The sequence below is a fragment of the Labrus mixtus genome, chromosome 14 (genome assembly GCF_963584025.1).
Source record: "Labrus mixtus chromosome 14, fLabMix1.1, whole genome shotgun sequence".
NCBI lineage: Eukaryota > Metazoa > Chordata > Actinopteri > Labriformes > Labridae > Labrus > Labrus mixtus.
In genome coordinates this window covers 17,802,932-17,830,714 of record NC_083625.1, presented here as the reverse complement: position 1 = coordinate 17,830,714, position 27,783 = coordinate 17,802,932, and the positions used below count along the sequence as shown (strand labels likewise).

Here is a 27,783-nt window from a genome sequence, read left to right as displayed (position 1 = left end):
GGTCCTTTCAAATTCATCTGCCACTCCCTAAAGATTCTGGTTATTTATAGCCTTTGACGGCTTCAAGAGTCTATCCATGGGCATAGTTTAATTCAGAGAATGACTTTAAAGCTGTGTCAACTATTCACTTAAGATTAGAAATTCACCTTCCTCTTAACTCTCAATGTGTGTGTTTAAGTTTAGCAGCGAGCATACACCACCTGTCATCGTCTTCCGCCAGAGCCACCTTCTCAAAGTGAACGTGAAGCCGGTGGCCTTCAGGGGCCTCCAGGACCCAGTGGCATGTCAAATTGTTGCTGTAGTTGCCAGGGAAACCAGGGGAGACGATGCGCCCATAGGTGGCATTTTTTATCATCCCCCCACAGGATGCTATAGGAGAAGAAAGACAGGCAGTGGGAGAGAAGAGAGGATGACAACAACAAAAAAAGAGTTGGAGGGTGAGACTAGATGAGGAAAAGTAATGACAGAAACTTTCTTATAGAGGGGCTTTGGATAGAAGTCCCCGTCTGAGCTGAGATTGCATCGATATCCAGTGGACTGTAGCTGGAATACACTCGGTGGCTCACCTGGGTCTAAGAGTGTGTGACTGTGTGTGATGGACTTGTAAAGGGAACAGCAAAACAGCGGCAGTAACACTATCAGTTCAGAGCAGCTGCAGGCAGACACGGAGGACGGCTGGAGCTGGCAGATGAGCCTTTATACCAGCAGGAAGAGGAGAGTCATGCGGCCGAGTTCTAATTAAGGCAGCCAGGTCCAATAGCCTTGTTTTGCCCCTGTCTCCAAAGAAAAGCTCCCTGTGCTGCTAATCACCAGCAAACACACTCATTTGGCCTCAGAGTGTAACTAATCAACTCACCAGGAGACAACTTAGTGAAGGGATGCGTTAATCAAAATCACCTGTATTGTAAAGGGAAAGCTGCAGACAAGAATTTTCAAGTTTAAAAAAAAAAAAAAATGCACAAAAATCTTCTACGTCTTCTAGATACGGAAACAGACTGAAAATCCCCCAAAATTTAGCTATTTCCAGAACTTAAAGCTACTGTGATGAATTGTCTTTCTGTGTCAAGCTTAGCTTGGATCCAATGACCAAAGTGGTTCTTCTTCCTTCTTTGCTGGTCTTTTCCTGTACTTGTACATGTGCATGAGCTGAACATTTGTCTAGGAGTGTGCAAGATGATGGTGAGTGCAACTATCTTACAGCAGTGTGCAAAGTAGACGTACAACACTGGGGTCCATTGTGCACTGATGACTAAATAACATAATGTATAATGTTTGATGACTATCAGGCTGGATGAGAGTCTGTTTTTATGGAGGGGGTGGGATATCATTGATGAGACTGGCATCACAGGGGAAGAAGCTGATAACTGGAAAACTTACGAGCTGAATGCCTACCAGTCTGCCTGCTGTAAATCACATCGTCTGGCAACAACCCGGTGGCAGGGGTAACCGTCATTAAAAACATAGAAAGAAATCTATCTTCTTCCCGATAGTTCACTGGCTTTTGTCGATCATATCGAGGCGTCAGTCAGTTTCATAAACGGCTTCTAAAACATTTTTACCTAATTAATAACAAATACAATTTTGCATCAAAAGTCTGCCCTCTGTCACTGTAAACTACAAGATAGTAAATAAATTCAAGCTCAAACAAAGGCAGCAGACATCCCATATCTCCTGAAGCTACAAGCAGACCTTCAGTAATACGGATTGTTTCTGCAGAATTACATTTTGAGCTGTTTTGCTGTTGAAGTTCACTAAATGGATACTTTACTGCTTCCAGAGTTAAGGAGGATCACGTGTCAGGCAAAGAGCTAGTTTGTCTTACCCACACATCGAGGCTCCTTTCCGCTCCAGTAAGGTGTGGTTGCATTGCGACAGGTGAGCATCTTGGGGCCTTGTAACTTGTAGCCAGTGAAGCAGCTGAAGTACGCTTCTCCGCCGGCGTGGAGGTGAGTCACTGAAACTTCTCCACCGGCTGGTTCTTTGGGGAATGAACAGCTTAGCACAAAGGCTGCAGAGGAAAGAAAAGGATGTTTCATTTAACATAAATCACAGAATAATTTAAATAAATGTTCATGTTAGATATGTGGCATCTCTGTCTTTCAAAATCAGCTCAAACTGAAATGCAGTGTTCTATAAGCAATTCTGTTTAAAAAAAGTTGCAGGACAAATGTGCTGATTCGGGACTACTAATGTACTGTCATTAAAATGTGTTAAATGTGTCGTTGTTGATCTGCTTTTAATGTGTATTCTGTTATGGCCTATATGAGACAGAATAGCACTGTTAATTAATGTGCTAATTATCAGCTCTGTAATTAGAGTGCAAAAAAAACCGAAATCACAGATGATGAAAGACTCCATTAAAAAAAAAAAACTCCTGTTGTAAATGTATATTCATCACATTTTTTTCAATAATCTTGCCCCCTCCTGAGGCCTTAGATGCTCACTGTTCAGTAAAAAAATATAACTATATGATTTTGAATACTTAATTATCCAGGATTCAATGTTTAATGCTGAACAAAAGTCCCAGCTATGGCCAAAACAAACAGCCAACAATGTAAACTGGCTGCACAACATACTCCTCTGTGTCCCGCATTGTGTATAACCCCTGCTGTGTTGTTTGATTGTTGACCATGTTGTCGCTCCTCCAAACCACCACTGACCAGCAAAACATATTTAGGCACAGAAGGGGGGAAAAAAACATTTGTATTTCTGTGATTTATGCAACAGAGTGAAGCACAATGTTTCAATTGTGTCTGCCTTCTCGTTTTCTCTCATTTGCTATCACACACACACACACATTTAGAGATGCTTTATTACCAACCTTCAACTCAGTTTATAAACACTCCAGCACCTAATTAATGACAGTTTACCAGTCCATCCAGTATGTAAATGTACGCTCAGACATGTTTGCAGTACTGCGGTAATTAATGTCACTGTGTGAAGCCAGGGAAAACACCTTGACAAATGAAAATCTTGCTGACTAATTTAGCATCATAGCACTGCTGTATTATGATAGCTGGAAGAAGAAAAGCCTCCGTTTTGGTTGTCAAATAGTCGTGATTCCAGCAGGTGAAGATCAATGTTCCCAACTTGCTTTGCATTGTTGTCCTGTCCCTTTTTTTTTTTTTAAATGAGCACTATAGGATGGTATAGTCCACATGGATAATGGAGTGAGCTAACCAAGACGGTAATGAACGCTATTAAACAACCGTCTCTTCCTGTCTAATAACCAGCACTGTTCTACCTCATTAGTGCGGGCACTTTAATGACCAGACTAAAACTTTTAAACTTCTTGAAATGTGTTAACAACAAAACAAGCAACTTAATTGGACCCACTATGGTGTGTGTTGCAGCAACAGTACGAGTGTGCAATGACAAAATTATCAAAACCTTTTAAAAGCTGCAACTTAACTCAGCCTCTGCAAATTGCAAGTTATGTTCAAGCTTAATGGTGTGTGTGTGTGTGTGTGTGTGTGTGTGTGTGTGTGTGTGTGTGTGTGTGTGTGTGTGTGTGTGTGTGTGTGTGTGTGTGTGTGTGTGTGTGTGTGTGTGTGTGTGTGTGTGTGTGTGTGTGTGTGTGTGTGTGTGTGTGTGTGTGTGTGTGTGTGTGTGTGTGTGTGTGTGTGTGTGTGTGTGTGTGTGTGTGTGTGTGTGTGTGTGTGTGTGTGTGTGTGTGTGAATAGGAGCTAATAGAAGGAGAAAACGACGAGGAAAGCGGAACACTAGACGGCCTGTCTGCATTGAAATTGGATTTGCAGTCTTAAAAGCCATTGTGATGATAAAGGGGCAAGGGCTATGTAATGCACCTTAATGTATTTATGTTAATGAGATTAAGGTTTGGTGTTTGCAGGATTATGATGTGGACTTAACTGTCACACTTTCAGATGCACAGCTGTTGGCTGAAATGTTCTTGTGTTACCTGCTTGTTTATTTCTTCCTGCTTTATAACATAATATCTGGACATTGACTGCATCTTCAATCAAAACGTTATTCAATTAATTTGGATGAATTAAAAGGGCAGACATGGCAATATGCTATTATTATTCAAAGTTTTCAAACTAGATTTGTTTCACTGTATGGCCCAACAATGGAAAAAAAAATAGTTTAAAAAAAAAATTCTATTTCAAAAGTTATTTCTTTAATTAGTGAAAACTGGGACTATTTTTTTTTTTTTTTTACTGTAGTTTTTATATTCCTCTCTCAAGACTATGAAACACTGTCAGTAGTAGCACATGGCTTACTAGCTAGCTAGCATGCTTACATACCATGTTGAATTTCCTTCCACCATGTTAGCCTTGTGATCCTAAAGGCACTCACCAAATGTTAGATTTTTTTAAAAACAAAAAAAAACAACCCTAGCAGATTCTAAACAGACCGATAAAGTACACATCAAATGGTAAAAAGACTTAAATACAGGGCCCATGATAAAACCACTACAGCGCTGTCCTCTTTACATCATTCATTCGGAGTCACAGCTGCTGCCACATTGTAAGAAAGCGAAAGCTGACACTTGATAGACAGGTCTGTCGATCCATGCATGAATACTCTTAATATTTTCATGTTCTGATGTCTTCTCATGCACAGATGCAGAGAAAGTGGAAGATAAGACCCTCTGCTGAAGGTCGTATTTGAAGTGCCTGCAGTTGGCCATGCATTTGTCAATGAAAGAAAACACTTTAGCAATGTTTCCACCGTTACCTTGCAGCTAAATTGGATATTCAAACTGGTTTTCCTATAAATCTTTGAACTCAAACTCAAGGGAAAACAACCCTAAATGCATAATGGCCTTAAGAAGCCTGTAAAACTACCTCCCATCTACGATGTTTTAATCTTCTGACTTTGTCTTTTACACAAGCCACTGCTTTCCACCGTAATGAAACAGGCCTTTTTCTTTGGCAGTAAATCAGTGAGCCACGGGGACGAGGTACACTGCCCCTGGGTCATCCATTCAATGCGTAGTTTATCACTAGCTCCAATGAACCTAGTTATTGCCATTATCATAGCAGCATTTACATCCCTATTGAGCATGCAGTGGGAGAGCCAGAGGCAAAAATGTAGAGCCAATTCCTGGAGTATTAAATTACGTGCTGCCTCCATTCCAGTAGATGTGGTGCTGGGCCATAAAGTCTGATTGTTTTGCCATTACAAATAATAGATCCACAGTGCAGACAGCCAGGAAGATTAGCTGATGGTACTGTAGGGCCACAGGAAGCAAATGGGAAGCAAATTCCTGCAGTTATTGTTTCCTTGTAGAGAGGAGGGAATTGTCACAATGATAGTACTCAGGTGAACTCTAAGTTTTAAAACACTACTACTTTTAAAACACTCTTGCTTCTATGTTTGTCTCCATGGTGACCACATACCAGCTACTCAGTTTTATGAATAGCATCGTATATGTCAATAAAATAAGAGCCTGTTTTGTGAATCAGAGGTACCAGTTAGACTAACCACGACAACTTGTTTGCTGTAATGTTAACTAGTAATCTAAACACCTGACTGAGGCGGAGCGATACACATTGTGAAAAATTCCTAGTGATGTTCTCTATAGAGTTCATGCATTGACGTCACTTTTTCATCCTGACCACACCTCCTTACTGGGATGGAGCGGCAACACAGGAGTAAAAAAGGTGCAGATCTGCTTACATTTAGGACATTTGGACTCGACAGAGATCTTAACTATTTACTAAAGACACATTGGACTGTGGACTTTTACATTTGGGCGGGATATCTGGTTTCTAGACTTTTATATGTACATGATTTCAAAGCCACGGCCTTAGCCTTCACAAAGCAGAACATGAAGACACACGATGGATGTGAAACTGAATAAACCTCATAGTCAGAGTGTAGAGAGATCCAGCTGTTTCTCCTTGTTTCAGGGATCTATTTGCTTGTTTATACTTTCACTTTCTGTAGTCGGTAAAAAGATCACTCTGTGTCAACCGCACAACAGAGGAATTCAGTTTATATGTACCACGGCTTCGCTCGATTTGAACACCTGACAAACTGTCTGCCTCCTGTTAATTTCTAATTTAATTTAATTAATTTCTAATGTGACAACCACACACATTACAGCTCTAAACTTTAACATGATTATATATATAGAACCGTTATAAGGTCAGAAACTTTCACCTAATGAAAATTACCCTGGCCAAAAAGAAGAGTAGATCAATTAATCGTTTCATTAAATCTGTGAAAACAAACTTTCAATGTAAAACCAGCCGTGTTAATCTGCCTTTGCAGGATTAATGTCCTCCCATCCTGAGTCATCATTGTTCGTTTACTGTTTGACTCATCTGCTAATTAATCAATTTAAGCTCTTAATTTTCCCTGAAACAAACAGGTAAAAATGAGAGGAGGGAGAATGAAGGGGGGGGGGGGTTCAGATTATGTTCATCACTGATTGAGTGTCTAGACTCTGTGATGTTGACTGTTTACAGTGCGTGCTTCTGCAACTGCACAGCTTCTTCCTGTGGCTTTATTACCGTATCATTATGAATCCAAAGGTTTCTATATAAAACTTAACATCAGCTGAGGATCTATTTAGACCACAGAGAACACTGTCAAGGGCTCATTACAGAAAAGCAGATTTAAAGCTGTTTACTGCTAACTTCTTATTGATGACTGACACGTTAGAGCTGTCTGCAACTCACTGGCTCCAAGTGCAATAACTCCACCCACCGTAGCTCTTACAGAATTAAGTTATTTCCAATCATAATACTCGGTTGGAAGTAATTGTTGTATTTACGCATATCTCTGCATGTATAGCTGTGCATTCTTTTTTTATTGCTTATTGAAATGATATTAAAATAATATGTGGATGGTCAGAATGACCACTTTGCCACTCTAGAATTTCCAGTCGTTTCATTGTTCATAAAAAAAAAAACTGTACTGTAGTTATGGCCATTCTGATGAAACACTGTGGAAGGTGTCTAATAAATAGACAGTTTAATAAATAGTATATCCTTCGGTGGAAAAAAAAAACCCTCCTCGAATACATTTTCAAAATGAGCTTTACGAGGGCATCACAGGTCAGAACAATGAGAAACTGACAAAAATAATATCGTCTCTCTGACATCATTTCTAGATGACGTGTGTTTGATGTGGTTTCAAAATAGATGCCTATGAAAAATAGATAAGAGCCATCAGGAGTTAAATGGCATAGTTTCAAATTCAAAAAGTTGTTTCTTTTGTGCAGCTTGTCATAACCAATTCATAATCATAAGGCATCTGAGCATGGGCTAAATGTTTTTTGTTTTTTTCATTTCACAGTATTGTTCAAGAGGAACACATTCTGTTGTGCTTCCTTCTGTTTCTTATCTGTGCAACAGCAATACACTATTTCTGCCTTTTTTGAATATAAATCGTTTCTGTTTATATTGCTTCCTGCCCCTTTCTCACCTATCTAAAATTACAGTTTTGTTTTTGTCGACAAACATGGAACCAACTTTTTTCAGTTTTGGATCCAATGATGAGTTGGGGTTTTTTTTTGCCCTCTGTCAAAAGTTGCTCGAGATTAACTTCCTGCAATCAATCACTCAAAAACACTGACATATTCAGGAGAAGTTAGTGCGCCTCACACACTCCTGCTTTTACCGCTGTTGCTTTTCTCATTTGCCGGAGTACTTCAAATTGAGAACGCTGCTCTTCAAACACTGTGGACTAGGGCACAATGGATGAGGTGAGGAAGACACAAGACACCAGATTTGGAAAAACAAAAAAAGTGCATTTCAATTTAGACCATATCAACTGTTGAACATTTGTCATTTTAAGTGTTAGATGAGTCTCTTCAGGTGGGGAGCTGGGATGAGATGAAACTCAGCAAGGTGAGGGCAGGAGATAATGGAACAGGTTGACAAAACAACATGAATGTAGTTTTGATTGTTTTAATATTTAATGACAGTATTTTGGAGAATACTACCACTTCTTGTCACATCAAGATACAAAAAGATACAGAGAGAACCCCCCAGATTAAGTCATCTCTTGGTTAGTTGTTGTTTTACTGTTCTCAGATATCAGCGGAGAGCACATAACTTGCAGGAAGAATTTACTGCCACTGTATCCAAGCCTCGTGTCCTGGCTGTGCACCAAAGCATTACCTTTTACAGAAAGATCAATAGTGTTGTCTCTGGGAAAGTGATTCACTTGTAGAAAGCCAGCCCATAGTTCTGCCATGATATGGCCTATTGATATTTATGTGGTCTGGTTAAAAACTCGATTTTAATGGTCATTTACTCAATAAAGGCTATTAAAGAGAAATAACTTTGGACTGGAGGTTGCACCTCATCAATGATACGAAGAAGTTGTGGCAAATGGTGGATTGCTGCCAGTGACACAGGTCCTCCTGCCACCTGATTTGTCAACCAGGCTTATTAGTAACAGCCAATCGATAATTCCTGTAAAACATCGCTGCCATAGGCAGTGCCATTGATTATGCTCTACTTAAGCAAAGCTGAAAATGACAAGTTAAGCCTCTTAAGAGACTTTAAGGGGTATGAAAGGATGACAATCATTCCATCAACGAGATAACAAAGAAGTTGTGGTAGAATCAATGTATAAATAAGTTCAGTTTATATGAAGTTACTTCCTGATTAGGAGAAAATGAGGTTAGGGTAGTCCAAATTTGTCAGTGCCATATTTAGAAATTAGAACCAACAATGGTCATGAATGCAAATACTTTCTTTTTTACAATACATACTGCCATTCTCTGAGCCTTCAGTTCAAAATACTAAAAGAAGCTTGTACTGCTAGACAAGCTTTAATGTAGAGATACATTAAAGCTTGTCTAGCATACCCTGTTTGGTAATCAGTATGCTTATCTGGTGAATACACTTGTACACTTATAATACTACTGTTTTGCTATTATTGAAAGACATGCTGTTTTGTAGTGATAGCATCATATTATCTTTAATGAGATATTATGGTTACATTGATATGCACTTCAAGTTTATAACTGCACAAAACTGTGTTTTGTGTCTGAAATTAATACATTACTTTGCTGTATAAATATATGTATTCTGATTGTATTTCATACTGTTACTAACAGCTGCACAATTCATTATTACTTTATAGTCTTTTAGGTTGAAGCATACCTAAAAACAAAAAAGCCACAAGCCTGCTTGACACGCAAAAACTAGAGTGCTTTTTTTTTTTTTCCTTTTTAATTTATTTATACATTTACACTCAGCATCCAAGCATTGACCAATCAGATGGAGCCCAGGCAAGTAGTCAGCTATGCTTTGATTTATTAGTTAATATTCATGGAAATTTATATTTATGTTGTTTGAAATAATTTTGTATTAAGAAAGAAAACTTTTAAGCACAGGTGAAGTTTAAAACGTGTAGAACAGCAGAAAGACAAACTGTCAATTACATATCATAATACACATTCAATATGTTTTTTATATTCAATGCTTCGTATGTCATTCAAGTTTTGAACATAAATATTGCATATTGTTCTCATTTGCAGGCTGATATGTTGGATCATTTTCTTCCTTACTGTAATCTACAACAAAATACTTGTGTCAGAAAGGAAAATGTTGTTTTTGTCATATTTTACATTGGACAAAGGAAACAAGACGCTAGTAGTGACTTGCATCACATGCAGCATTTATGTATGAATGTGTTTACCAGCAGAGTGTGTACACACAGTATAGGGTTTATTCCCTCAGGGTGCATTTATGTTTAATGTGAGTGCATCACAAGTTGCATGTGTGCAGTTTCATATATTTTATAGCTGCTGTTTTTTTTGGTCTCTGAAAATTACTGTTCATTGGACAATGGGTTTTATGTAGATGAGGATATGTGCGCATGTGTGTATTGAGAAATTGAAGCCTCTCCTGCCCCACACCCCGACTTCCAACTCTATACATATTTACAATAAACCACACTTATAATCATGTTGCCAGTGTCAGGCCCACTGCTGGTTTTATAGAGGCATCCATCAGTCTGCCATCGCAGACAGAGGCAACACTGTCACAGATATTAATTACCCTGAGCTGAGATCCATCTCTCCACAGTTCTGTCTGCTTCTCCACGCTTGCCCAATCACATTTTTCACAGCCCATTATAAAGGACAAGGTGATACTCTGCTTACCAAGGAGAGGAACACAAATTGAAATATCTTATGTGTCTCCAATATGTCTTGTCTGCTAGAAATCTGCTCTTTGAATTGTTGTTGTTGTTAGTGACACAAAATGTGTTCCATCAACTTCAAGTCCAGTATGTTGTTAGGTGGACAGTACATGTCTAATCTAGCTCCTGGTGACATTTACAACACAGACAGGAGACTCTGTCAATGCATTCTTTAAGAGAATTTATTTTTTTACTCGTTACAACACATATTATTATATCAAGGACATCTAGTGTTGCAAAACAATCTTGAGATAAAGTTATTAAGGAAAAAGTTAGACGCTCAGCAACTCACAGGCATTTTGGGTCAATTTAGAGCCCTTGGCCAAATCCGCAGTCCAGTTTTTGCTAATTGATCGTTTCATAACCAAAATGGTTTGAAATATAAGAGATGTTCTGTCACTAGCACACAGTCAGTTGTCAATCTGTATTTTTATATGCATGCTGATACCTGCAGTGTGAGTCTTGTCCTGATTCTTATCTACTCAAGTGTCTTTGTTCCATTTCAACATCACAAAAATAGAACAGCCTTAAATTTAGTTCAGTACTGTAAATGTATCATGTGCTTGAGTTTATAAGGACTGACAGAAGCAGAAAACATGGCTTTATAACCTATATAACCTCATATCCTAACAGCTCTTCTATATTAATAATGATCACCTGGATTACACTCTAAAGTATAGATTATTACCACTTTCATAATTTCATACTTTTTTTTAACTGATTATAAAAGTATTTGCGGGGTGGTTTGGTTTAGCTCAGTCAGTAGTGCAGACACATTATAAATAGAGGCAAGAAATGCACTGGTCGCTGGTTTGAATCAACACCTTCGACCAGTTGGTGCATGCCATCCCCACTCTCTCTCTCTTGCCTTCCTTTCCTATCTCTCTTAAGATGTCCAATCTAATAAAGGCAAAGGCCAAACGCATTACATCATAAGGTGTGTGGCTGGTTCATAAGCATGCCTGCACACATAGATATCTGGGTTATGAGTCTTATTCCAGAATGAATCTCTTTTAGGATAAGATGTTTGCATGTAACATAAGGAACCACCTGGTTATGTTTTTTTTTTTTTATTACTTGGGTTTAAGCAAATGTTAAGTGAATCACAAAGGAAACAGCAGCCAGCTGTTTCGTCTATAATGTGGCCAGCAACACCGAGTGTAGATTCCACATAAAGTCTGTATTAGGTGCATATTGCAACAAGGCCATCCGTCTTACCTGTCCAACAGTAACATGGCGTGGATCCCAACATAGATGTTTTTAATAATACAGAGAATGCATTCTGCTGAATAAGATTTACTAAAATGCAAAAGGGAGAAGTGAAGGACAAACGATAACCTGTGGACAGGTTAATAATTCATCTCTTTGCCACCATCTGTCCTGCTACATACATCACCCTGTAGGATCTGTACTTCACTGTCATCCTTCAGCCTGCCCACACACTGATATTAAACAGTGAAGGGCTGATTTATCTCGCAACAGCGTCAGAGTTCTGATGGTTGCTTTCATTTTCAAGCTGATGAAAGCGCTGCAGCAATGTGGTGGAATGAATGTTTTGTCCAACAGCTTCCACCATCAACTCAAATCGATGGGGCATGTAATTGGTGGCCACTTTGTGTGATTGCTAAGATAAACAGACAGTGTTGAGGACATGGGGGATCAATGTCAAGCACAAAACTAGTGCAGAGAGGGGAGGAATTTATGATCCATCATATTTATGGACAACATAGTGGAACTATCTCCGAAGAGAGATTCTGCAGTCATCGGGCACTTTTGTAGAAACAGTTTGACCACATTTAAAAGCTAATTAAGTATCGTTAAATATCTGCAATGGCAAGGGGAATTAGAACTTCAATAGAATGTGTTCATTTGGCTTTTTTCTGCAAGCGGTGAACCCCAAGACTGCTGATCTGCCAAAAAACAGCAGTTTTTTAAGTTGTGACATGAGGCAGGCCCCTTAAGTGACTTCATCTCCATTGACTACCATGTTAAAAAAAACAAAAAACTTTACAGCAGAATACCACAGGTTTACAGCCTGGATTTGGTATCTTCAGTTCAATTACCCATTTATGACATGTTTGTGTTGTCACCTCAGCTAAATCAGACACTGAACTTGGCTGTATTTGCGGGTTGGTGCCTTGTTTAATGATAGGAGCAATCTGCTTATCAAACAACTACTGTTAGCTTTAAATAGTTATATAATCTTATCTGGTTAGTGCCCTTTTGCCTGATAAATTACTTACATTGCTTATAGAATGCAAATCTCTGATAACTTGTTGCTTGAAATTATCTATACAATGTATTTCCCCACTATGGCTCTAACATATTTAATGTACTTTCAAATAAAACATATTGGTATCAAAGCTAGTTTGTTCGACTGATGGACTAATGTGCCACAATAGTTTGTAAGTATTGGTTCACCTTGGTAGTGCAGGTGGAGGAATCCAGGGTTTTGTTGCTGCTCACTACGAAATCGGATGGAGATCTGGTTGCTCCAGCTGCGTAATACGAGGCCCCTCAACAACACCGACTCATTAGCGAGGATGAAGGGTTCTCGGCCACCCGTGTCCTCCACTGTCACCTTCTCCCATTCCATCACACTCACGTTAAGCACCTGTAAAAAAAAGAGATCACGCAACAATAGAAATGCCATTTAAAGAAAGTTAATCAACAAACTTAGTTAATAATCAAAAATTAAGTTCCTTTTAAGGAACCTTTTAAAAGTTTTGTTGGTTCCAGCTTCTTGTTTGTTTCACTTTTTGTCATTTTGAAAAATCAAAGTCAGAGAACGGTCTTTGTTTTTTGACATGCAGTTTGTAAACGGAAGCTATTTGAAGAAATCGATTTGAGTTCCAGGATATATTATTATGTAGTTGCAGCCCTTATGATTAAACTGGCTGTCACAGCTGCACCTCCATGTGTCATGCATGATGATATTCAGTGAGTGTTTCACCATTTTCCAAGGCTTTTCTAGAGTGACATATGTACAAAGCATTATCAAGCTAGCAGTTGGTGCATTGTATTTTTAGTACTGTTAGAATGAGCACATTTATATCCACTCTTTGAAAGACAAACTGCCTTTTAACTCCCAATACTGAACAAATAAAGATCTTACTGCACAGACACCTGGTGACTAACTGTTGACTTATGAGGCCTCGGTTCACACCAGATGGGATCTTAATTCAGCACTGACGCTGTTATGTTTCGATTTAAAGCCAAGTTTAGTCTAATGATGTTTCTGTGGGGGAAAAAATGGGTCACCTGCTGTGATATTTTCTCAGCTGTGTACCAAAGCAGTTGCAGAGGGATATGTTTAGTTTAGTCGCTTCTTCGTTAACCTGCTCCCGTATTGTAGACATGTTTTTTGAGTAATTGTAGAATTTGTCGGGGTCATTCCACTCTTGGTTTTATGCCTGATTGACTTATCCTCTGTCAGACTTCTCCTTGTGCCTGTGAGCCCTTCTGACAGCAGCGCTTTATGTCTTCAACAGGTTTGAACAGCATCTGCAGCTAAATCTGGAGAGGGAACCTCTGGAGGATTGCATGTAGTTAAACTGTCAGGATAATGGAGCACTGACACAGTTTGGAGCAACATCTGATTAATTCCCTGAAGAGCTATAAAAGAGGTATGTCAATCCAACAGCAGGTCATTATTAGTATTCTCTACAATAAAAATAAGAGATTTCTACTTCACATGTGTTTGCATGGCAGACTTAACTTAAGCTTATACAACTTTAAGTTTACTTAAAAAGTCCAGATCATTTGAAAGTGTTTACTTAGGAAGTTAGTTTGGAAGGTGTTATATTGTTATTGTTTTATTGAACTCAGTGCAACAATGCAGACTTTAAATTGTGCATTTGGCAGTAATTGGCCTATCATGAAATGGCTTTCATTGGTTGTCATCAGCAGCATATGAGTGCGGTAGTCGGGCCACACTCTGCCTTAATGTTGACTGAGAAGGCTGTCATATTTTGATGGATCAGTATGTATATAGATAAAGGTTTGCGAAAGGTACTATGATAATTATGTTGGGAGAAAACCAAAGGAGGAACTCAGACTATGATGAACGATGAGAGAGAAAGACAAAATCACTACGTTGTAAGGCTGGACCGGTGGATCAAACAAACATGGACTTTCACCCAGAAAACTATAGTTTGTGTACAGTTTGTGACCAATATTCAAAGTTCAGTTATTCCAATCTTTCATTCGTAATGTTGTGTGTGATCAACCAGACTGATATCTTTCTCTGAATCTATACCCAAGTCGTTTTTGTGTCTTAACCTTAACTTAACTGAACAGTGACACATCCTCATTGTTTTCTTCAGTTGACAAACTGCGATGAATTTCCACCCATTGCTTTGGACGTGCTGACAAAATTAGATGATGATGTTTCTTGTATCCATGTGGTAGCTGCTGTTGGCACCATCTGAAGCATTCGGAAGCATGGTAATGATTACAACTCAAAACAACCAGACACAGTGAATAATTCTGAGTTTTTAAATAAATTGGCGTTGGAATTACTGTAAAACGCCATTATAATCGAGATATATAATAGACATCATTTGTATCTGAAAATATCTTTAGTGAATTTGCCTTTGCTTATCTGAAACTAAAAATACCTTTGTCTGCCTTGAAAGGTAAGTGCAACATCAGACCAATTCAGCCACGTCTTTGTTGAGCTCTCGGTGAGATTCGTAACATGTTCTGAAAGCTAATGCTGTCATAGGTAGTGGGCTAGGGCCTCAGGTATGCCATGATGCAGAAAAATAGTTGCCCTCCAAAGGCTGTTGTCCCTGAGGTAATATGTGTGCTGGAGTGTTAGTGCAGCAGACTGGAAAAGCTGAGACAGTGGGTAGGATGAGCACATTGCACAACAGTGACAGGAAAATGAATTTGGTCAGGCTGACTAACTGTCACTCAGTCGAAGGGGAGCTGACAATGAGCACAGAGAGGCTAATGGACACTCTGAGACGAAGCATAGAGGTGACTTCCTCCTGAATGATCCTTGAGGCCAGCCACTTTGATTGATTTGATTTTTATCGCGGACAGAATTAAACACAACACTACTCTAGAAGGTTTTCAGACAAACTGTGAGCACAGAGAGCAAACAGCAGATCCAAATTGTCAAACAAAAGACACTCCTTTTGATTTGTGAGTATTTTATAATACCCTCGCTTTAGGTTTTCAACATATAATCTTTGCATTTTTATCATTTTAGCTTAGGTGGCACTCTTGTTGCGGGAGCTTAAACAGCAGTGCCACAGTGAGTAATAAAGGATTTTCACATTATTTTAGAATCCCTGTTTCTCTGTTTCTCAAGGGCAACAGCAATGACATAGCCTTAGGCACAGTTTTTTTTTTTTTACTCATCTGCCTTTTTTTTGTCTCTGAGTTAATATGGAGGGATTGGATATTTTTCAAATCCGGTTTCTTCAGCTACTTGTTCATCTTATAGCTTCCCAATTCACACAGAAGGGCAGCAGAGTATACATTCACGCTAACATATTAACGTAACGAATAATACTGAAACGCAGAAATTATGCAATTGCAATTTTAGTTAGGCATGGACTCCATTTCTGATACATTCAGATGGCCTTGGTGACTCAAGGTTCAGGCAACCTTGGTGACTCAGGTTGTACTTACTCAGGATTTAGATGAAATGGAAAAAAAAAACCAGAGGCTACAAATTGCTTCATCTTTCACTTTCATTTTCAAATTATCGTCCTGTGATGTGTTTCAGTTGCCTCCTATACTATTATGTAGAGCTGCTGATTCACTGAGAGATGACTGATATTCCACCGTCGTTCATGCATATTTCAGACAAATGCCTCTCAAAACATCAGGCTACAAATCAATTGTGTTTCCTAGTAAAAGCCTCAATGGAACTTATAAAAAGCCTCTTATCTTTGCACATTTCACCCTTTCAATCCTTGGCAGTGGCTCCAAAGATGACTGTTTTGTTAAACAGAATAAAAGACCTGGCAAGAAATAAAAAATGTGCACTGCATTGAAAGTTATACCATCACATCCATTTGACAAGGCTTTTTAAGAGGGATTCTTTCGTCAACATCAAAATATTTACTCTCTAATATGAACCAAAGGCTAAACCATTGCAAGTCAAAAGTTGATGAAACTTTTTCGGTTTTCATTAGTTGCAAGCTATTAATCACTTATATACATACGCTCTACATAAAGATTGAACAACCATATGTTATTGTGCACATTCTAGCCATTTCTCAGCAGTTTCTATTGAGAGTATCTCGTACCACTAGCAATGATGTCCATTACTGATGATATAAGATGTCATATTCTACCTCTATGCGGGTGACACACCGTTTTGTTTTATCTGTGAACCATGTATTCCAGTGACAATCTTTTTGCCCGCATGTGCATTCACTTGTACATAAATGCACTTGACCTACTCCTTTTATCCCTTGAGTGCACTTTATAACTTTAAGAATAAAAGGTGGAATATCATTTAATTGTTTTGTAAAGATATTATCAATTGATGAATTGATGCTTGCATTATGGCTTTCCTGTAGTGTTATTTTATATTCCTATCTAAACTTGCAAATTCCTTTTTTTTTAAATATTTTATTCTTATCTTGATTATTATCATTATGTATTCCTACTACTATTCATCTGAAAGAACTTAACAGGAAAAAAAAGACAAAATCAATCAATCTTGTATAGCATCAATTCATAACACGTTATCTCAAGACACTTTACAAAAAGCAGGTAAAAGACCTTCCTCTTTGTTATTTAATATTACAAAAGAGCAGGTAAAAGACCTTCCTCTTTGTTATTTAATATTACAAAAGAGCAGGTAAAAGACCTTCCTCTTTGTTATTTAATATTACAAAAGAGCAGGTAAAAGACCTTACTCATTTCGAAAGAAATCAGAAAGATTATTACGTTCCAGTAAAACTCTTCCACTAACATCAAGGTTTTATAAAAGTAATTTATTTATTTGGTAAACATCACAATGCCATTTTATTGTTTGTTTTTTTTAACACCAATAATTCTGTAAAGGATTAATATGTTTTAATGTATGGTATTATGACCATATATTGTATGGTGGGCACACTGACATTGCAGCAACTTAAAATGTTATTATAGTGAGGTCAAACAGATGGCGGGTCCATGACCACTCGGTTTACATACACCGGGGAGGCTCATGAAGGACAGGTGAGCAGATAGCGGACAGTGAACACTTGGACTGATAGATAGCTTGGCCCCAGAGGGCCCTATCATCTGTCATCCACCCAGGGACCTGTCAGAGCAGCCAGCAACAGCTGTCCTGCCTCAATTATGAATCATTGGCCATGTCAGGAGACATCACACTACCTTATCTTCTCCAGTGCTGCAGCCATATGCCCACAGGGAATACTCACTGTCTGCCTCTCTCTCTCTCTCTCTCTCTCTCTCTCTCTCTCTCTCACTCACACACATTAATGTACCAGTGTGTGTGTGTGTACATGTATACCCACATGCATGTACCTCTGGGCTGTCCTCAAAGCAGACACATTGTAACTGGGAGTTGGAATCTTTGCCTCAGCACACATATTCGTGGTACTCGGGATGTGGCTGAATGAGCACATTTCTGCACCAACCACAACATTATCAGAAGATGCCATCTAAACATTCTGCTTCTCCATTCACAGAAATGTTTTTTGCAAAGAAAAAATGTTTGCTCAGTATTTTCCATGATCAGTTTAATCGTTAGGGTTACTTTATTTGATGAAATGTAAAAAATGCAAGTTTTCCCTTTTGGTTATATGCTCTTTGACATTAAGTGCCCACCCCACCCAACAAAAAAAAAAAAAACCAAGCCCAGTTGAAATGAGAGAACTCCAGGAGTGAGGGTCATCTCTCTCCTCTAGCCAGCCTTTTTAATCAACCCCTATAATGAACAGACCATCCTCCAAGGCCGTAGTGCAATCAACAGACCTAGAACTGCTCACAGAATACAAAAGATTGGGGAAAAACCTTTTAAATGAAGGTTTCCAAGGGTAACAATATTTTCAGGATTGAATGCCTTGATCTTGTTGTGTTTACTCTGACCTTTGCAGAACAGAGAGCTTGAAGTGTGATGCAGTGTTAAACAATGAGGGCGAACAGTAAGCAAAGGTTAAGATCCATATTATCACTACCGAACAGAAAGCATCTTTGCATGGCAAATATTGAGTCATTGCAGGTATCTTCCAGTTAAAGTCCAACATTAGAGGAACTCAATATCGTCATTAAACATCCCCTACTCCCTATTCACTATATAGTGAGTTTAATGCAGTGGACTATATGGTGCACTCACTCAGCAAAATTAAAAAAACATTTCGGACACTACTCGCTCACTCACCGGCCGCTGACAGTGACGTCATAGTCAACTGAAACGCGCAGCTTAACAACGGCCGAGGATCAATAACAACTGTAGATTACAGCATGAATTTCCGTGATAACTCATATTATACTGAGCGTATTTTCACGAAACATTTACAAATAATAAATACTTGTAAAATATAGAATTTTACATAATGAGACATATTTTCGGACCAAAACTAAATGATTTATGCTCACAGACTCTGGTTTCTCGTCTGTCATCATCATTAGGATAAACTAACATCACTAAAATTGACGATCTTTTAATCTTTATTAAAACCGATCATAGATTTCAGTAAAACGCTCTGAATATGAACTTTAATGAGTTTCTGTGTTCATGCCGGTCGCTCCTCTCGTCCGTTTGAGAGCAGCCGAGTCAAACGCCACTCTCTGCTCGTAAAAATCTTTTGAACCGCAATGCATGATGGTATATATTGCTCGCATAGTGACCATCGCTCATGCACTACTTTTCAAAATGCATTGTGGGATACATTGAGTGGACTATATAGGGTATGACTATGCTCACTCAGAATTCGGACAGCACTACAAAATGGCGTGTCCACTATATAGTGCACTATAAAGTGGATAGGGAGTGATTTTGGACACAGCCATGGAGTTACTACTGTACTGTATCTCCAACACTGTCTTTTATAAATGTGCAATTCTGGTGGGAAATAATTTATATCTCTGAAAAAAACTATCTGTCAAACAAATTAGACTTTTAACACAAGGCATGTGATCTCTATTCACTCTTTTATTAATTTATCCATAAGCACGCAGAATGACTTAGCTGCCCACAGAGGCTGGCTCTCACTGATAATTTACTTTTAGAAACATCTGGTGGTGCCTTGCAATGAACATTTACACTGACTCACAGGAGCCATAGCTGATGCAGAAATGAGCAGTATGTAATCAAAATGATCCCACTATACATGGAAATTAAATAACCCTGCTGCTGGGGGCAATAAATCACCAGCCATTGGACTCACCAGCTGCAGTGTCATCATTACTATGATAAAACCTGCTGGCTTGTACATGCAGTAGAGTTAGTGGACCCACCTCACAGCCCCGTATCCGAGGCTCACATTCCAATAATCTTGGTACACCACATCCAGTTGGTGTTTTTGTGTATCTCCTGATAAATAAATTCAAAAATGAATTCTTCCAATGTTCATTATTGTAAGGAAAATGTTATCTTAATTAAACATTCACCTCTATATAAAACAGCCAAGGCCATTTCCTCTTTGCCCTGCTGTCTAAAACAATGGATCCTAACCAATCAGCAAATACTGACTGTTAATGAGGATTTGCCTCTGCCAGGGGCTGACTACAGTTCTAACTTGAACATTGTCACTTATGTCAGATTAAAGATGGTCTATTTTATGCTCCTTTGAATACCAATACCTCCTTTGCAACTGTCTTCTCTAAAATAATGTTTTTATATGACTCTATGCCAAAACCAATAGTGGCTGAAGGCATTATGTTTTTTGGGTGTTTTGTCAGTTTATGTGAACTTCCATTGGTCCAATTTTGATTAAAAAAAACAATAACAAAATTCAGGAATCCTAGGAGAAAACAACTTCCAACTGGCACTACCTAGAGCAGTGGTTCCCAAAGTGGGGGTCGGGACCCCCTGCGGGGTCGCATGACACTGAGAGGGGGGTCGCGAGATTCCTTCCAAAAACATTTTAAAAAAGTAAAATATATCTAGTGTTTCTGTTTGGGCTGTTGTGTTATTCTATGCTCTTCTAATGCCAGTATTTGGATAGTGATAGTAGCCTGATAGTGTGCCTGACTGTGCGCAACATTAAACGTTTTAACCACCTCCAGGGACAATAGGGGTCCCCAGTTGCTAGCACCATTATTTTGGGGGGTCGCGGGCTGAAAAGTTTGGGAACCGCTGACCTATAGGACAAACTGATGGAAATGTAGGCATTAAAATGAAAAGGTCCCTGTGAACTCTTTCAACACATATTTGACCATAACTATAGAATCAAAAAACTGTGGCAAGAAATGTGTAACAGAATAAGTGGAAAAACACGATTCCCTTCCCATTACCTCCAAAATAGCTGAGAAACCAATGGAAGGAATGTGTTCACATTTGGCACAAACATCCACTGGGACTCAAAGATGAACTTGCTAGATATTGTTGATCAAAAATGTCTGTGACCCCACGTCCATTCCATTGGAAATGATATAACGATATGATATATGATATAAAAATTAGATTTTCTCTTCTGTAAAGAAAAATAGTACAATTAAGTTAATAAGAGGACAATATTCCTATACATTGTCACTTGAGCATGTGTTCATTCTGCTGACGTGAAAGGGGGTTTATCAAAAATCTCATACTTTGCAAAGAAACAGAGGGGGCAGAGGAAGGAACTCTGGTATTTAAATGGTGGGCTGTTAAATATACTGTTCAATGAAGGCCTAGTTATGCCTTTCTTTTTTTGTTTGACTATTGTTTCATGGTCGTGGTCATTCTGTTGGAGACACACAGAGGGATTTAATCTTCAACTGTAGAAGTATTAGTCTAACAGACTATTAAACCCTAAGAGTTTGAAGAAAAGGCATCTTGGGATCCCTTCTTTACAATAAATCACTCTCACTTCCTGGTGGTGCTTTTTAGGGGGTTGGCATCTATGTTTCTTAGCTGCAGTGTGCATTTTGCATAAATTTAAATCTGTGCATTGTTGATTAGGCTTCACATTTTCAAGAACGCGTCTCCCTTTCTCTACTATCCTCATCATTGACACTGAAAGAGTTGGAGAAAACATAGCATTGTGTCAGACAGAGTCTTATCCCTTTATGACAGCTAGCTGGGTGGAAGAGCAATTAGTGTCACCTGAAAGCATTTCTCTGGGGAAGGCTGGGCCACATGAAAACTCATCTCAGCAAAGCCCTGACGCCCTAAAAAGCTCATCAAGATCACACTGGCCTTCTTTATGTCCTGCCTCATTCCCTCAAGGCACAACATGATGAAGGTTTCCCTCTACCTCATCTAAAGTTGATTAAAAGCAGAAAGCCTGTCTTGGCCTCCATTACTCTGACGGGCTCCATTTTTTCAGGGACATCTTTGCTCTACAGTCTGTCATTTCTGATGCCAGGAAATGGCCCAAACTTGTTTATTACCTTGTTGCAACAAGACTTTTAGCATGTCAGAAGTGAGGGGAGGGTATTACAGCTGTCTTGGGTTTAAAGAGAAATTGTTTTGCTACAAACGTGTCAAGAAAAAGTGGAAATCTCCCATTACTTTTTTGTGGCCTTTTGTGCGATGAGAGCACTCAAGGTTACCGAACAGCAATGAAACAAATTAAATTCCCTCCCTCGTCACAAAAAAACAGTTGGCCAGGGCCAATGCCATGTGCATTGTGCTTCTTTCTTAAGAAACACTGGAATTAAAATAGTGCAAAGGATCAATACAGCAATTGAGCCAGCACTGAGAGGAGGCTGTGTGTCAAGTTTTGGTGCTGCTTATTAACATGACTATTGATTGGAGTCAGAGGAGCGTGGTCACAGGGGCAGCATCAAATACCAATTGTTAACCCCCTGAGTCAGGGTTAGCTATAAACAAATGCTTTGAAACATCTTAATCCTTAAAGGGGCATTTCAGTACTTTATCCTCACCTAAGGTGGAACTCATTAACACATTTTGCCTTGAGCTCATTAGATGTTTGGTTCATAAGTTTAATTCAGCTTCGTCTGACATTGTTTGATTCAATATTTGCTCATCTAGGATGAAGTTGTTGGAAGCTCTAATTTTGTCCTTTGAGAATCGAGGCCTTTGTTCGATATTTATGAGCTTTAATTAACCAAAAAAAACAGAGGAGTTTTTGTGTTCTTCTCCACTTTATGGACAATTCATTTAAAAGTTCCCATAATGGCTTTGCTTTAACTTTGAAGGACTACTTCTAATTAAAATCTTTGTTCCTTTTTAATGCAAAATCCTTTTTTATAAATTTGACTGTCATTTGTTTTAACCAAAGATAATTAAGTGGGGGAAAAAACAAAGGGAGAAAAATAATAAATAAATAAATAAAATTATATTTATTAAAAAACATGTTAGAAGCAGGTTGGACTTAAGTTGTATTTATTCATTGCTCCATTGTCGGTTCACTGAAAAAGGGGAAACTGATTGAGACAGAGGAGAGGAGTCTGAGAAATAGAAAAATTGATATATGAGAGCAAGCTGGAAAGGAGAGAAAAAAAGGATAAAAGAATTGGGTGAAGAGAAAAAATTACACATATAGTATTGACCTGAGGTTCCTGCCTCCCCATCTCCTTGAATGATTCTACTTTAAACCTGTCAGAAAATGGAAACACTCCTCCAATCAGCCTGTGTGGCATTGGGAGAAATTGGCCAAGTCTGGGGCCACTGTAACCCCTCTGAAATGTATCAACCTTTCTCAGTCCTTCCCCACACAATACACTCTCTTTTAGCAAGAGTGCAGGGATGTGGCCATTGTGAAACAGAGCCGGTATGACCTGTGCTGAGCCTCAGATGGTAACTACTAGAGAAGCAGGCAGGTAGATGAGCCAGCAGAAGAGACGGAGAAATCAGAGCAGGACAGATGGTCTGGAAAGAGCTGATAGTTAGCTAACCCACTGGATTTATTTGATCAAATAAAAGCAGCTCCGAAATGGATTTTAAGCACTATAATGCCACAGCCCAGTTCTGGAAAACCTCCATCTGTCCCCTAAAATCTTGATGCCAAAGTGACTGCAGATGAGACTTATACAACGGGAAGAAACAAGATGTGCTTAAGATGTTACCAATTCAAACTACAAATAATTTGTTGCTTTTCTATTGACAAATCAGCCAGATATATTGCAGTTAACATCCAGCAGAGTTCCCTCATGAATGATGATTTAATTTTGGTCTGAATTTATTCGGAAAATACTTGATAGAATATGTTGTCGGTACGAGTATGTCAACATTAAACAGAAGAGGTTGCAAAACAATCTTTTTATAGGAGAGACCTTATACCAGAAATGGTCTCTCTCATTCTCTCTCTCTGTCTCAGATGATTGGAAACCCTTCTTGCAAAAGGAAAACGAAGAGGTGCAGAAGGGGTAGAGCAAAGGGAAATTGTAAACTATTGAAATGGAGATGGCACAATTCTTTTGGACAGATAAAAAGAGTAAACCAGAGGTTAAAGGAAAACTACCTCGAGGCATAACTGAGATATTGCTTTTAAGAGAATGGGAAAGACATGAGGTTGCAGTGATCGTGGCCTTTCACTCTTCACTAGAACATTTAAAGAGGACAATACTTGAATCCTATTGGCTAATTCTGCCAAACTGAAGTCTACCGGTGTAGGTGTTACTGAGACATAGAGCGCATTAGAATAAGATCAGAATAAATGGCTGAAAAATCAGTGTCAAGAAAAGCCACAGCAAGGAAAGTGTTTTGAAGTTAGTCTGGGATATGACTTCAAATTGTTACCGCATCAGACATTTCTATAAAATTCAGTCTATCAATCCTTAAAATAAGACCAAATAGCTCTGTGTGAAAGATCAAAGTGAGCTTGAGCTTTAACCTTCAAATTCTATTTTGTTCATCCTTGGGTCCAAGTAAACATCTGCTACAAAAAAGATATATTCTTTTTGTTTGCCTAAGATTTTGCATTAACAAAAAAAAAATGGACAGGCACATAGACAACCCAGAACCATGGACAGAAACAACTGATATTGATTTCCACAAATTTCATCAATTTAATGTAGGATTTGAATCTGTAAAACTGATCATCTTTATTATTTTTTACTAATAATCACACACTGCACCCCAAACCTGCCAAAGTGGATTTTAAGATAACATTTTTGTTTTACACAAAATTTCAAGGACATGAAAAACGAGTTCAATGAACCCTAAAAAAGAGGCTTCCATAAAACAGCAAAAGTCTTTGGCTTTGGCATTAGTCATTATTAAAATGAATGTAATAGGCTGGAATATCAGACAGAAAAATATTTATTTTGCACAACGATTTATAACTGATTATTTCTAATCTATCAGTTTAAACCTCCTGCACATATATTACACATTTTAGTATTCATACAGTGTACACGGCAAGGGCAGAACATTTTTAAAATAGCATTTCCACAAATATTACACCAATACTTTACCTTCTAGACTGAAAGTTATGTTCCATCAGCCTCCACGTATTAGTGCAATTATTGTGCGGATAAATTGTAATGTGTCCAGAATCACCAGATGGGGCGATGCATTATATGCTGTTAGCTGTGGCAGAGGGGTTGAACAGTCAGGCTGAGGGCAGTAAATCCTCCTGATACATTTTTCATCCTCCCCTCCCTGCAAGCTGCCAGACAGGCTGAAAGGAGTATTGACTAAATACAGAAAAGGTCTGATCCTGCTTATTTATTCCTCACCAATCTCTGAGATATTTTTGAATGCTGGTGGAAAAACCAAAAGGGGTCTCTGAGTGCTGGAAATGACATACACTGTGCCTTTAAAGTTGATGTTATACTGAACCATAGGAGCATTACAACAACATAAATATTTATTATGCTGTCACCAAATCTGTCCTTCAGCGTTTTTCTTTCTTGTAATTTCCTTCCTTTGCCCTTGCAAACTGCTGGTCTGTCTGCTATAATGATTACACCCGTCCATAACGGAGGCTGCCTGCCAAAACAAGAACATGCACTTCAACCATAATGTCCCTCCTACGGCTCCCTTTGCTCTAATGTGTGGATTAAAAGCATTTTCCCCATGTTAATGCTCGGCACAGGAAATGGTCTCAAAACCAAGCGGGTCAAAGAAAATACTGAGATATATATTTTCGTGTTTCTAACATACACATAAAACACCAGACAAAAGTCTATGGTCAGGAATACACAAAATGTCCACAATCCCATCAGGGAAATGGCAGTGGAATGTCTCTTCTCCATCCAGAGATCATTGAGTTTATATCGACTTGGGTATTCCCAATTCTAAAAATCAGAAAATGTTCCCTTCTGTCACAATAGACCTTTTGGATAAGTTTACTACCAGCAGTTCCATGTTACTACTAAAGTCCGTGCATGGAGTGGGCTGGCAAGTACTGCACTGTATATCACAAAAATCCTGCACTGGACCGTTGTTGCCTTGTTGCCTAAAAAAGTAATCAAAGGAGACGGACCAAAACATTTAAGTGTGTGATGATGTAAAAATGAGGTTATACAGTTCATGATGCTTGCAGCAAAGAGAAGTGCAGCATCATTGACCACCATTGGCTCTGAGTCTCTTGTTATTTAAGCTGCTTTGATACAACTTTCAGATTTGAATTCATGTTTACCTACATGTGTTGGATAGGTCCTTTCAAGCAGGTTTTTCCAAAATGACAGGAGCGAAATGTGTGTCCTTCACTTACTGCTTGCTCCAAGGATTATAAACAGGTAAAGGAAAACAGTCACGACGTGAACTAAAAATGTCCCAATTTCAAAAAAAAAAAAGTACCCACTGCTTCTCTACAAGTCTACTGTCTTATTGCATTAATTCCTCTGAAAACCATGGAACCTAAGACGTGCAGTTGACTTTGTTCTTTCTTGTCTTTGCAAGTAACAGACCATGCGCTTCCTATGCTCTTCAGCCATGCAGGTGTCTGTACAGTTTGCCATGAGTTTTATTATCATTTGTGATACAAACGGAGGGGAACTGTGGTCTAATCTGTTCATATGGTGTTGCTGAAGCACATGGCTGCCTCCTGATTCTTGATCAGGCATGGTATATGTTGAGGACAGCTGTTGCTCAGTGGTAGAGTCGGCCGTCTCTCAACCCGAGGGTCGGAGGATTTGATCCCCAGCTCCTGCAGCCATATGTCGACGTGATGGACACTGTCCATAGCAGCCTCTGCCATCAGTATGTGAATGTGGAGTGAATGGGTAAATGTGACCTTTGGGGTCAAAAGTGTGTTGGGTAGTCAGAAGACTCGAAAAGCCATTTACCATATATGTGAGGTTTATATGTCTCTCTGTTTTCCCTTTATAGCCTTGCAGTTTTCACTTCTTTCCAAAGAATGTTCTGGAAGCTAAACGCTGATTGTGGTGAAATGCATGTGTGTTGGTGTGTGCAGGTAAGAGTGCATGTTGCTTATAAGTAGTTTAAGATTTACTTAAGTTGCCCAGAGGAAGCTCTTGGAGGGAAAAAAAGAACACACTCTCAAACGTATACTCTGTCAAGACTTATCTTAGCCCTCCAGAGGCAGCAAGACAAAGCTCACACATTTTTAAGACTCGGTTGGTAAATGAGGCGTTTGAGGAATTGCAAATGCCAGGGACACACAAACCCTGACAGTTAATTTTTATAACCTTTTGTGAAAAGACTTACCAAGCAAACATTCAACCTGAGACAGACCTCTCACTTGAGCCCCCACCCACCCACACCCTCAGCAATTCGTGGCCTGTCTATCTTCACGGGCCCACACAACACCAGCAAATACCGTAACAGCTTAGTTTGAGAACCAGACAAATCTGCAAGCTCATGTTTTATTTGTTCAAGGAGAAAAACCTGTCCCCCCCCCCCCAACTACATCTATTCAAATACCTGCTGTGAATCAACGATTACCTTCATAAGGTGGCTTCCCTGTTTGTATACATTTTTACTTTTGCGCTGGTGTTTCCAGCTCAGCATTACATGCAGAAATTTTAGCTGGCAGCGGGGTTCCTTTAACAGCATTTTACTGCTTCTTCGTCCATCTCAAATATCTAAGTTTGACTTAACCTAGAAGCAGCGTGGTGTAGGCTACCATGTACTGTACGTTATGCGGCAACATCAACCACATTTTTTGACAAATTTGACACAGAATAACAAATATTGCTTTTAACACCGTTTTTCTCTCAAGGAACAAGAAACAACATAAAAGCTATAATTGATAAGGAAAATGACTTTACTATTAGAGTTTAGCAAAGCTCAATTCTACATCACGTTTCATCAATCTAAGTGGTTGTCTGTCTCTTACTGCATCTAGATGCACTTTGGTTAATGCTAGTACTTTCCTCTGAGATTCCAGACTAACTTCCTTTTGTGAATTTGTCTGCTTAAAGCAGTAAAAGCTTAAAAAAATAAAAAATAAAAGTTGTCAATTCTATTAGTATTATTATTTTATTTTTATTATTATTATTCAGTGACCAAATTCACTGAATTGGAACTCTATCGCTTTACGGTATCTTTGAGCTGATTGTTCTGGTTTTACCAGCCGTTACTTACCTTTCATGATTACCAGATGCATGCTTCACTAATAAACCTGTTCTATTCTACACTTGCTGTAGTGGTCAAGA

At 38.8% G+C, this 27,783-nt stretch overlaps 1 protein-coding gene across 1 annotated transcript in view; it reads right to left on the bottom strand.

Moving 5' to 3' along the window:
- The window catches only part of LOC132988290 (seizure protein 6 homolog), a 100,865-nt gene that overhangs the window by 18,361 nt on the left and 54,721 nt on the right, over positions 1-27,783 (bottom strand). The window contains exons 4-6 of the mRNA XM_061055600.1: positions 12,553-12,745; positions 1,823-2,008; positions 201-369 (exon numbers count right to left, since the gene is read on the bottom strand). Coding sequence (XP_060911583.1) covers positions 201-369; positions 1,823-2,008; positions 12,553-12,745 — 548 coding nt within the window. The remainder of the gene's footprint in view (positions 1-200; positions 370-1,822; positions 2,009-12,552; positions 12,746-27,783) is intronic.